The sequence below is a fragment of the Physella acuta genome, unplaced genomic scaffold (assembly GCF_028476545.2).
Source record: "Physella acuta isolate Inbredline_101_S28 unplaced genomic scaffold, ASM2847654v3 ptg000449l, whole genome shotgun sequence".
NCBI lineage: Eukaryota > Metazoa > Mollusca > Gastropoda > Physidae > Physella > Physella acuta.
In genome coordinates, this window is record NW_026731968.1 from 185,001 (window position 1) to 198,929 (window position 13,929).

Here is a 13,929-nt window from a genome sequence, read left to right on the forward strand (position 1 = left end):
TTTTTGTTTGCACATGTATAGTATAATACCAAATGCAAACACGTCAAGAAAAGAGGTAAAAAAAGTTAACAACACCATCTACAACACATAAAATTCCGTACACAACCAGTGGCGGAACTAGAAAAAAAGGCCAACCCGCAATAAAAAAAATACATTTCCTTATGCACTATATCATTCTTTATTATGTATTTTTTTAAAATAAAAATTAAGAGAAGTAATTGCTTTTTAATTTGCTTAGTGCAGATCTATTAAAAGTTTCTTAAGAACAAACATATATGGCTATTTAAAAAAGGGAAATAAGTCATGGAAGTGGTTTGAACGTTTGCCTATCTTTCACACTACAACTCATGTAGCCTATATGTTTTTTCTTTTCTTTACGAAACAGCGTGTGTTAGGTACTGTAGAACATCACTACTGTAGTAGATCTGTTTGTTTTTTTACAAGAACATTATTTTTTAACTATAAAAAAATTGATTATGGTCGGCTGAGGGCCGATAACGGCCCGCCCCCCCTCCACGCATTGCGGGGTCTGGCGGCACTCTAGTTCCGCCCCTGATACAGACGACGCAGGGTGGAATTTCTCACGGAATGTTGGTGTCTTTTGATGTTGGTGGTTTACGTCTTTTGATGTTGGTGGTTTGTGTCATTTGATGTTGGTGGTTTGTGTCATTTGATGTTGGTGGTTTGTGTCATTTGATGTTGGTGGTTTACGTCATTTGATGCTGGTGGTTTGTGTCATTTGATGTTGGTGGTTTGTGTCATTTGATGTTGGTGGTTTACGTCATTTGATGCTGGTGGTTTGTGTCATTTGATGTTGGTGGTTTGTGTCATTTGATGTTGGTGGTTTGTGTCATTTGATGTTGGTGGTTTGTGTCATTTGATGTTGGTGGTTTGTGTCATTTGATGTTGGTGGTTTGTGTCATTTGATGTTGGTGGTTTGTGTCATTTGATGTTGGTGGTTTGTGTCATTTGTTGTTGGTGGTTTGTGTCATTTGATGCTGGTGGTTTGTGTCATTTGATGTTGGTGGTTTGTGTCATTTGATGTTGGTGGTTTGCGTCATTTGATGCTGGTGGTTTGTGTCATTTGATGTTGGTGGTTTGTGTCATTTGTTGTTGGTGGTTTGTGTCATTTGATGCTGGTGGTTTGTGTCATTTGATGTTGGTGGTTTGTGTCATTTGATGTTGGTGGTTTGCGTCATTTGATGCTGGTGGTTTGTGTCATTTGATGTTGGTGGTTTGCGTCATTTGATGCTGGTGGTTTGTGTCATTTGATGTTGGTGGTTTGCGTCATTTGATGCTGGTGGTTTGTGTCATTTGATGTTGGTGGTTTGTGTCATATGATGTTGGTGGTTTGTGTCATTTGATGTTGGTGGTTTGTGTCATTTGATGCTGGTGGTTTGCGTCATTTGATGTTGGTGGTTTGTGTCATTTGATGTTGGTAGTTTCTGTCATTTGATGTTGGTGGTTTGTCATTTGATGTTGGTGGTTTGTCTTTGATGTGGGTGTTTAGGTCATTAGATGTGGGTTGCTTGTATCACACCCATCCCATCCCAGCTTCCCCCACCCTCATCTCTACATCACCTCCATTCCATAGCCCCACCCACAACCCTACCTCAACCTCCCCCCCCATCCCAACCCAACACCGTAACCTTCGGCCCGTGTCTTCTCACCTGCTGTCCGGTGTTCAAGTTCCCCTTGACTGCTCTCTTACATTTAGCTTTTGTTCTCTGATTAACTCCTTCCGCTAATCCCAACCAGCTTGGACTACTCAACAGGTGCGGGCAGTCAAAGTCCCAAAAACTCCATCGATTAGTTTTTACCAACGAGAGTTTTGTAAATGGCTACTTAAATATATCCGATTGAAAAATAACAAATCTATTTAACCTTGGAGGGTGTGGGTGGTTGCTGTGGTGTTACATCCAGTGATAGAGGGGGGTGGGGTGGAACAGATGTTGTTACGACCAGTGTGGGAGGAGTGGAAGAGGTGGTGCTACGACCAGTAACATTACAATGGTGAATGATTCACGAAGGAATAACACAACAACTTGATGAAAAATTAGCACGATAATGTATTCCTCAATAAGAAAATTAGAAAAAGTAATTTATGCCTTTGATTTATTCGTCAATCGGCTTAAAAAAAGTAATTTTTGCCTTTGATTTATTCGTTAATCGGCAGCCATAACTCCCCCCCCCTCCCCCCTTTCCTGCTGTAACTAGTACAGTTTGTTCGCCGACTGACGCCCTAAATTTATCTATAGGAAACGGTATCGTGATAAAATCAATAACACAAATACTGAGGTTAGGATAGTTAAATAGTGCCGCACCAAAAGAGTGGTCACACGTATTTCAGTGCCGAGGCTGCGACCTGCTCTGGTACAGGTGAGGCCATAGCTTACACATACGTGACACGGAACTGCAAGGTGTTGCATACGGTTAGCGAGATTACGAGTTGATCGTGTTATGGTATGGGCGAGTTCACTCGACCCACGTGACACTGAACGATTTCTGGATGGATGGATGTGTGTCCGCAGCTTTAAGTCGTATCTCCTCCTCAACGAAGCAATATCGAGGACTAGTTCCAAAAGCAAATATGTTAAGCAAGTTCCGAGGATGATTGTGGGCTAAAACAATTCCCGGAATTCCTTCCTGGATTTCCCGGAAAAGCCAAAAACCCTCGAAAAAAAATCTAGTTTTTGCCCCGTATCTCGGCAACCAGACCACTTAGCGACTTGAAACATTTACCAATCGATTCCTGCCATAATTTAGAACAATATTGCCGAAGAAAGTTTTCAAAAATATCCTTTCGTTCGGTCACAAAATTTAAAAAAAAAATTACATTATACATAATACACTACAGTACTATATAGCAATATATAGATATAGATCTATGGGGAAAGGGATGTGTCAAAATAATCTATTTTTCGCTGTCTTTTAGATCTTGCTATAAGTTTATTTTTTACTTATTAATTCAAATGTTATTTTTGTACCCTATTAATTTATTTATAATTTATATGAGAGTGATAGGGAGTTATAATTACAAGGTTTTGTTTCGCTAGGCCTAATCATTTTTTCACATTTTTGTTTTGAATTATTAAAACTACTTGTGTTTCATTATTTATTTACTGAATAAATGATTTATCTCGATTTAAAATTGTTATGGATAACATAAGGAAATTGCGCTTACATTGTCAATAGAATTTTTATTAACTTGTTTGGTCTAAGGTTTACAATTTTAATGGTTTATTTGTGTTATAAGCACGAAACGATAAAATAATTATTTTAATGCTTTATTTGTGCTATAATCAGGACACAATAAAATAATTATTTGTTATAAGCACGAAGCAATAAAATACTAATTTTAATGGTGGCATAGGGTTATAATTTTGTTATCGGGTCCCCGCCATCACAAATGTCAATGCTGTTACTGTTACATTACATCACGGTTATAATCGGGTCACCGTCATCACAAATGACAATGCTGTTACATTTTTATCATGGTTGTGACTAGACCCCTAGGGTTCGGGAAAAATGGCCGGGTTACATCACTTACATGTGGTCCATAAATGACGTCAATAAACTGTAGACGGCCATGACATGTATTAAAAATATCAGACCCTCCCCCCCCTTAAAATGGCTTCACAAGTTCTAAGCCCCTACCCACCCCATAACTAACGGAAATTAATCAATTTTTCTTCCCTTATATTGAAAAAAAAACCCAACCTAATGATGGAGTCACACTTCTTAAACCTCCCCATTTCCTCTCATACCACGTAGCAAACCATTCAGTCTGAGCTCTTGATTTACAACTCTCTCTCCCCCCCCACAACCTTCAAGGTAAAAGTTGTCAGGTTAAAGCCTTTTAGTTAAGGTCCAGAAAGAGTAGGGTACTTAACTAATCAGGGCGAGCGTGGAAAATTGTATACAATTACAGCCAGTGTTTCTTTCAGACACTGTACACTGGAGGGGTACAGTTTAAACGTTCGAGGGGTACACTAAATTTCGTTGGGGAGGGGATAATGGTTGTATATATTCTTATATAAATTATGTTTCGTTCGAGGGGCGGTAGACATGCTTCGAGGGGGGGGGGGTGAAAGGATGCCTGAAAAAAACTCCCACTCCAGAAGTCGATTGACAACAGTTTATACAATTCTTAACGATTTTTTTTCCTCAGGCAAATGTCACAACGGTTAGTTGGTGGTAGCTTTAAACTGTGCACAGATAATCCTAACGATGTATATCTTAAGTAAGTCCCAAGGCTAAAAATGAATGAGAACCGTTGTAGTCATGTACTCAACATTCTCGCAGTGAGCGGAACTCTGCCCATACTTCATAGACCCGAGCTTCAGAAAAATATGGCAGTCACGACCTTGTGTAATACTATACTAGAATACACCTGATATATTTGACTAGACGAGCAATGGGATTGTGTTCTTTTTGTCTCAAGTGCTGTGCGTCAGTGGAAAATTAACACGAGTGCATGTGGTGTGTTGGTTTAAGTGGTCTCAGAGGCTTACTCAGTGAGTTGTGGTGTGTTTGTTTAAAAGGTCCCAGAGACTTACTATGTGGTTTGTGGTGTGTTGGTTTAAGTGGTCACAGAGACTTACTCCGTGGGTTGTGGTGTGTTGGTTTAAGTGGTCTCAGAGGCTTACTCAGTGAGTTGTGGTGTGTTGGTTTAACAGAGGCTTACTCAGTGAGTTGTGGTGTGTTGGTTTAACATGTCTCAGAGACTTACTCCGTGGATTACTGCAGTGCTTAGTGGACATTCACATGGAAGACAAGACACAGATAAGTGTGGCGGCTTACTCAATCGACGTGGAACCACGTGTTTATCATTTTCATCAAGTTACGATAGTTATAATCAAGCCTATGGGTAACTACTCTACAACCAATATTCAGTTCATGAGAGGCTTTGAGTCACTATAGGTTTCTAGTCGGGCCATTTAATTCTGGCCATCAAACGGGACCCCGTTGACTTGGCCTGTGTCATCAGTAGTCACCATAGGTTTCTAGTCTGACCTTTTAATTCTGGCCATTTAATTCTGGCCTTTAACTTTGGCCTGTGTCATCAGACTCAGTAGTCACCATAGGTTTCTAGTCTGGCCTTTTAATTCTGGCCATTTAATTCTGGCCTTTAACTTTGGCCTGTGTCATCAGACTCAGTAGTCACCATAGGTTTCTAGTATGACCATCAAACAAGACCCCGTTGCATTAGACCTGTTTTACAGCTAAGATTGAGGTAAAGAAAAAAACTACAACAGGATACACAGATACCACACAGCCTAGATTCAAATAAATACTAAAAAGTCCTCTATTTAAAGCAGTGACGGAACTAGAAGAAAAGGGCCACCCCGCAAAAAAAAAATTTGGGCCCCATATATATATATATATATATATATATATATATATATATATATATATATATATATATATATATATATATATATATATATATATATATATATATATATATATATATATATATATATATATATATATATATATATAAATAAACAAAATACGAATATAGAATACTCAATACTCGATTGTTCGAAATTTGTAAACATTAAAAATTCTTAGTTTTTATTTTTAATTAAAACTTGTTACAACAACACATTATTTGTGCGAGTGCTTAGTCTGCTTTGAAACTGTCTATTTTACTGTTCAACATAATGCCCCCTTTATTCAATGTCGATCAAAAGAATATGAAGCATGAAAGCTTTGTATGTGTAATGGTTTCTCGTCTTATGTTTATTTTTATGTTTTTTTGTGTATTAATATTATTAGTTGTGAATACATTTCCTTTTGAACTATATCATTCTCTATTATGTATTTTTTTTTTAAAATTAAAATTTGAGAGAAGTAATTGCTTTTTAATTTGTTTAGTGCAGATCTATAAAAAGATTCTTAAGAACACACATATTTGGTTATTTAAAAAAGGGAAATAAGTCATGGAAGTGGTTTGAACGTTTGCCTATCTTTCGCACTACAACTCATGTAGCCTATATATATTTTTTTCCCTTTACGAAACAGCGTATGTTAGGTACTGTAGAACATCACTACTGTAGTAGATCTGTTTGTTTTTTTACAAGAAAATTATTTTTTAACTATAAAAAAATTGATTATGGTCGGCTGTAGGACCGACCCTAAACGTCCTGGGACCCCGCATTGCGGGGTCTGGCGGCACTGTAGTTCCGCCCCTGTACACAACCCAATCCACGAAAACAATCAAACACACGTACCCAACGTAATCTACGTTCACAACCCAACCCACGAACAAAATCAAACACACCTACACAACCAAATCTACGTACACTGACGCCAGTGCATTGTCGAGAAGAGGATTAGTAACCCACCATTAAAACTCAACAAAACTTACCAAGTTATAATAGATGGTAATTAATAATCCATTTTAAAGACACGTTTAAATCTCATAGCAATTAATTAAAAGCTGGATATCGGCAGTGGTTTATTACTAAAGACAATTCGCCTTCTACAATTCAGTTTTTAATTTTGTTTAGCTTTCACCCCGTATAAATTATACGCTATTTAAAAACATGCGTCGGTCCGTTGAACATGTATGTTGACACTGTAAAAATGATTTTGAAATAAGAAAATAATTTATACTGCTCGATGTGTTACGATGTATGGCGTGTTCAGTTCATGTTTAAAGCTGTGATATATAGTGTTATACTCTGCAGGTGAGGCTGTCAACACGTCCTTGGGTGAAAACATTAAGGATGAACGTTTTCTAGTGTAGTTTTTATGTTGAAGTTTTAAAGTTTGATTGTAGGAAACCCTAGGGCAATCTCTTGTGGAGCGTTGGTCAGTGTTCGGCGTGGGTCAGTGCCTTACAGTGGGTCAGTATAAGGCGTGGGTCAGTATAAGGCATGGGTCAGTGTAAGGCGTGGGTCAGTGTAAGGCGTGGGCCAGTGTAAGGCGTGGGTCAGTGTAAGGCGTGGGCCAGTGTAACGCGTGGGTCAGTGTAAGGCGTGGGTCAGTGTAAGCGTGGGCCAGTGTAAGCGTGGGACACGGCTAAAACAGTGTAGATAATCATAAAAATGTACCACTGTTAAAGCCAAAATTTACTTAATCATATTTACTTCCCTTGAGTTCTGAAAATGCGAATGAACCTCGTATCACTAGAGAAACCAAAACACCTTTTCGTTTATTGATACAGTAGAAAACAATAACCCGAATTTATTTTTGTTCTAGTCAGCCGTCAATGAATCACAGAGCCGTGTAGATGTTGGTTCGACAACCACTCGGTTACAACCACTCAGTTACAACCACTCAGTTACAACCACTCGGTTACAACCACTCAGTTGCAACCACTGTTAAAGCCAATATTTAAAAAAATCATATTTACTTCCATTCATCCTGAAATGGCTTTACTGCATATACGATTTGTATCACTTCAGAAAACAGAAGCACATTTTATTTTATAAAAACAGCATAAAACAAAAACCTAAGTTTATTTTTTGTTCTAGTCATTCATCATTCATCACAGAATCACACAGCTCGCATGAGTATTGGTAAGACAACCATTTAGTTACAACCACTCAAATGTAACTATTCAGTTAAAACTATTCAGTTAAAACCAAATACTTCGTTATAATCAATCAGTTACAACCATACAATAACAATCACTCAGTATCAACCACTCCATTACAACCACTCAATTACTGCTACTCAGCTACACCAAGTTAGTTACAACCACCAAGTAACAACCCACTCCTTAGTTACAACCAACCCCATCTAGTTACAGCGAAACCGCAAATCACAAACACTGAAAAGACAACAAAAACTTAATCATCTCCCTGTTAACAAACGCCGGTGGGTGAAAATCAGCGTTCTCGATTCCAATCGTCATCTCCCATAGATCCAACAGCACGACTTTATCTTCTAAACCTCTGAACCGTTCTCGTATAATCTCCATGTACTGGGGCCCTAAAGCGTCTCCCCCTGTTGCATGGTTTTCATTATACTCCCACGTTGAGATATGAGGAGCTCTAAGTCCAATCAAGACGTTGGGGTTTTCTTCAAGCAGTTTTTCTATGGCGGCTCTCAGAGATTTCATACGTAACGACAGCACAGCGAAATGGGCAGCCGTGTAGTGGAGGTAATACTGAATGATCAGAATATGTTTCTGGTTTTTTGGTAGTTTCTGTATAAAACTTGGGACGGTGAAATAGTCAGAAGACCATGCGTGTGTGTACTTAGGACCCTCGTGAGAATTCACATTTATGCTGAGACTGTACATGGGCTGGAAACAATGTCCCCAGTATTGGTACCCTCCCTGGACGTGTTCACACTGGGTTAGATTTAAAAGGTAGTTGTAGGTTTCTCGGGCGTTGGAGTCGCCGAAGATCCACACAGAGCTGTCACGGAGACAGTTCAGGGTCCAGCTGGAGTTGATGACCCCAGGGTCTTGACAGACGAGGGAGGACCAGACCTGACCCGGGGACCAGAAACCTTTGGGGGTCGTTTGAGTCCACGTGACGCGTTTGTTGGACTTTCGACACGATTGAAGATGCAGAAGATTTTCTTCCACTAAAAATTAAAAAAATTAAATTGAATATAGACATTTTTTTTTTAAAAATCCTTAAATCTGAATTTTAATTTTTTTTTTATTTCTGGTGAAAACAACAAATTTGTAAAAAAAAAAAATCAGTTCGATAAAATATTATTCACCTGTATTTTCTGTGGTTATTAGATAATTGTTTTCTACAAGACGTTCTGCTGCTTGACTGTATAAAAGAAAAACAGTAAACCAATACAAAGTCAGCCTTTATTTTATTGTGAAGTTCAATAATGTGTTCATGTTACCAGGGATTCTTTAGGCATCTCTTTCAAAAGAAATAGTTTATACTGAAAATATATACTTTTATTACTGTCCACACCACTCCCTACGGACATTTTTGTCCGCCCCTACTAAAGTTTTAAGAGCCCCCCCCCGGAAAATAATGTCTGAGAGAAATACTATATGTCTGTAACCCTCACTCAGTGGGGATGCTTTTACCCACTGAGGTGTTGTGGTTAAGACGGGCTGACCCTGAGATTAAGTACACACCGACACCGACAGTTGTTGTCAAGTACTCGCTTTATTTACAGCATCGAGCCATGACGGCGATGCAACACAGTAGTACAAAACAAACTAGCCAAGAAGAACAACCAAAACCAAACCAAACCAAAACCAAAACCAAAACCAATCCAAAACCAATCTGTAGCCCTAAAACAAATGTAAATAAAAAGTTACATTCATGACAACACCACGTATAGGCTACAATATACACAGGTACAATAAAATATGTTTTGGCCAGTACACAGTACTGCCAACAAGTACCAATACGTAGTACTACAAATAAATACTTATATTAATACTCACCCTAACTAGTGTGCACATGCAGCACTAGCAGGAATACACAAATAAGTATTTTAACAAACATAATTTATATAACTACCTTCATTAGGTCTACATCTTGGTCACCATGTCCACAGACAGCAGGCTTGCGTGTGCGACACGGCTAGGCATGAAACTACCCACAGTCCCATGTCACATGACATGGGACACAGGTAACATCGCTCACAAAAGCATGAAAAAAAAAAACAACTACGTCCACAGAGCCACAGCCCCACAGGGGTCGCAACTCAATGAATTAAAACCTCATATTTTTATCCCACTTGGCTGGTAACCATATGTGTTACATGTCAGTAACGGAAAGTGTTTTCTAATCAAAGATTACATTCCCCTGTTCCAAAACGAAAGCCAGTCTTTGAAGATGCTAGCTCGGGTAAAATGATTTCAAAAAGACATTTTTAAAATTATATCAAATGTTTCTTCTATTTAAAAGTCTTTTATACCTGCAAATTGACTTAATTAAATTTCGTTCTGCCTCAGTGACGTCATGTGGAGGTGAAATGGTCAAAGCATTGTTACTGTACCAGTTATTACACGTTAACCTTTACAATTTTTAAAAGATATATAAATATATCTATTACATATATATATATATATATATATATATATATATATATATATATATATATATATATATATATATATATATATATATATGTTATATATATTTGTTATTACAGTTAAAACGTTACAGCAAAGACTTAGACGGCAAGAGTACGATAGGGGGTGGGGGTGGGAATCATGTTTTGTTGCTCTCAGTACCTCCCTAATATATTGCTCCACCTGAGCCTCAATACCCAGTAGTTAATGAAGTTTCCTACCTCGGATGTCTCGGTCTACCACAGTAATAATTCTCATAACCAAACTTGCTGAAGTTACAGATACACTCCCAGCCTGGTATGTTTGGGGTATGGAAACAGATGGTGTCCTGAGATAGAATATAAATTAATTAGGACGTAGGACATCACTTCAGATTTTCTATTTACAAAGCGCAATCCCTGCAATTTTACGCGTCTCCCCCCCCCCCCCATCCCTAAGGTAAATGTATGAAGAAAACCCTGATCTCATTCGTCAAAGTGGTTATATAAAAGTATGTACATTCAGTTTATATTTAGTACGAGCCGACCCGCTGCGTATCATACGCCGCTATTTAGTTGTTTTTTTTTCTTCTACTTTTCAGTAATTTATAATTTGTGAATTCGACATTACCAATGCTGCCACTGAAAATATTTGCTTAGAAACACTAAACCCCCCTTCCCCCCACGTGAAAGCAGCCTCCTCTTAATTACCTCCTCTAAGTTTAAAATCGTTTCAAACTAAATTATCTGCCCCTAAAAGCCGTCACCAAACCCGTCTCTATGATTGTAAAATGTAAACAGCGTGAACCACAGCTCACCAGACCATGTGAGGGGGTGGGGGGTGGTAGCGATAGAGAGGAAGAGAAGGAACTGTAAGGCGCGCTTGCAGCTTGTTTTCAAATGGCTCCCAGAAGAGAATTATATATATAGATAGATGTTTGCATATAGCCAACTTCAGGCTATTATTTGTGTGTGTGTTTGGGGTGGGGATAGGTTGGTGAACTACGTGAGTACAGCTTTAACCTTTATTTTACCTCTCGGGCCATCCCATGATCGAATGTAGCCACCATGTACCTGGCTACACCTGTGTGTACCTGATGTATGACCGTCCTGATGAACTCACGAGGGTAGGCGATGGCCACGTGAAGCTACAGTAGGTAAATATTAGCAGAAAGGTAATGTAAAATAATGGTATAAAAATTAACATAAGGTAACAAGTTAAAAACATCAGTATAAAGTAAAATTCAATAAAGCAAAAAAAAAAAACGTTAACATAATGCAATATACAATAATGTTAAAAACCTTTATATAACATAAATAATGTTAAAAACCTTAACACAACATACAATAAAGTTAAAAAATCAATATAAGGTAAAATACAAGAATGTTTAAAACACCAACATAAGTTAACTACTATAATCTTTACAACTATCAACATATTTCACATAATAAACACAGATCTATATTTGGTAAAGCAGCAAAAATATTTAACTTGAAAAAACTCCAAGGTTAGATTCGGATGAATTAATCACTCATAACATTCTTCCTACATTCTTTTACAATTTTTGAAATGAGAGAAACGTGCATTACCATCATAGTTAAAATATCAGCAACTTATCATTCATCTATGTGATATATTTAAAACAAATAAAAGATCTTTATGAAGCTTATCGTAAATACTAAAATAAAAATAAATCAAGTAATTAAAATGTTTAAACTTACCTTAGAGCTACCAGCCCACAAACATTTGACAGAGAAGGTATAGCTGCCATTTTGTAAATCTGTGACGTTACCAACAACAGCGTAATCCGAATTATTACCTCCCTTCATCCACACCCTGACCACATCGTCTCCCTTGGTTCTCTGACGCCCGTACCCATCCACGACATCCAGACGACCGTGTATAGTTTCAAGTATCTTACACCCGACCACACCTTGTCTTGTGTTTTCAACTGTCACTTTAGACAACTTCAAATCTGGCAGCGTTTTAGTATCGTTCAAAGGGGGATAACTCAAATATTTTTTCTCCCATTCAAAAACATACTGCCCTCTTGCAAGAAACGGTTTCTGCTTCTGTATTAAATTTCTTGAAATAATTAAATCAAATTGTTCCATTGTCCTGGCTTCACATAGATCGTCTTTAAAGTCACACGAATTGTTACACGTCTCTAAAGTCTTGTAGGAATGTTGAGCAAAAGCTTCATAGATATCTATCGGACCATCGTCCCAGAATTCTTTATCCGTCGCTTGGGAGAAGTGGACGTCGTATAAGCCGTGTTGAAGCAGTGGCTCCAGCTTTGGCTCTGGGCCAGAATTGTATTGTACACTAGTCCCCATGGGTTGGGACCTATAAAATACACAGAGAGAAGTAAACACGGATGTTTTAGTGAGTGTCATTATTAAGTTGGTTTGGAGGTTGAAAGGAGGTTTTAAAGATGTTTAATGTGGTCCTATATATGGGATGACGTTGCCTAGAGGTATAGCGCAAGATTCTTAACCTAGAAGTTTCGAGTCCAATGGGGAACGTAAGGGGGAATAAAGGCGACTGGGCTGAGAAAATTATACCCTCTATATGCTGAGGTAAAGAAACATACGCCTATGCCTATGCCTATGCCTATGCCTATGCCTATGCCTATGCCTATGCCTATGCCTATGCCTATGCCTATGCCTATGCCTATGCCTATGCCTATGCCTATGCCTATGCCTATGCCTATGCCTATGCCTATGCCTATGCCTATGCCTATGCCTATGCCTATGCCTATGCCTATGCCTATGCCTATGCCTATGCCTATGCCTATGCCTATGCCTATGCCTATGCCTATGCCTATGCCTATGCCTATGCCTATGCCTATGCCTATGCCTATGCCTATGCCTATGCCTATGCCTATGCCTATGCCTATGCCTATGCCTATGCCTATGCCTATGCCTATGCCTATGCCTATGCCTATGCCTATGCCTATGCCTATGCCTATGCCTATGCCTATGCCTATGCCTATGCCTATGCCTATGCCTATGCCTATGCCTATGCCTATGCCTATGCCTATGCCTATGCCTATGCCTATGCCTATGCCTATGCCTATGCCTATGCCTATGCCTATGCCTATGCCTATGCCTATGCCTATGCCTATGCCTATGCCTATGCCTATGCCTATGCCTATGCCTATGCCTATGCCTATGCCTATGCCTATGCCTATGCCTATGCCTATGCCTATGCCTATGCCTATGCCTATGCCTGTGCCTGTGCCTGTGCCTATGCCTATGCCTATGCCTATGCCCACGCACACGCCTACGCCCACGCCTACGCCCACGCCTACGCCTACGCCTACGCCTACGCCTATACACTTTCGCTCATGTCAACGCCTACGTCCAAGTCCCTGTCTACGACACATCTACAACTACCCCTACGTCTACCTCAATTTTGCATGAAAAATACAAATAACATAGCTACACCAACTGACCACCTCAAGTATAATCATGAATACCACCATGATTTATCTGCGATAAAAAATATATTTAAAAACACCATATAGGATTAGCGTGATCTATTTATAGCGGAACATCTTAAATCACCTTTTACTTACCGCCGAGAAAGGAAAACAAGAGCTGTGGTAAAGAGTAACATCACAAACGTATGTAAGGACTTGAGTTTATTTACAAACATGCTGTGTTTATGCTTTATATTCTGCAGGCAGGAAAACACAATTAAAATTACACGAAGGCCAGCAATCACACTATTGTTAGCACATATCGAATCGTCTTTTTTCTTTGTTAGTAGCGTTGCTTTAATGTACTTCAATATTTATCAGTCGTATGTTAGGGTTCTAATCAGTATCAATATTTTTCAGTCGTATGTTAGGGTTCTAAGCAGTATCGATGTCAAGGTTAGGGTCAAGATATGATCATATTTGGGTCATAGTTAGGGTATAAATAAGG

General features: G+C 38.7%; 1 protein-coding gene across 1 annotated transcript; it reads right to left on the reverse strand.

The window, feature by feature from the left end:
- Positions 1-7,777: 7,777 nt before the first annotated feature.
- On the reverse strand, positions 7,778-12,333 carry LOC131943237 (NXPE family member 3-like). The gene is made up of 5 exons (XM_059303254.1): positions 11,719-12,333; positions 11,031-11,144; positions 10,240-10,346; positions 8,692-8,747; positions 7,778-8,550 (listed from the first exon to the last, which is right to left on the reverse strand). Exons 1-5 carry the CDS (start codon positions 12,331-12,333, stop codon positions 7,778-7,780), a joined length of 1,665 nt encoding a protein of 554 aa, XP_059159237.1.
- Positions 12,334-13,929: the final 1,596 nt, after the last annotated feature.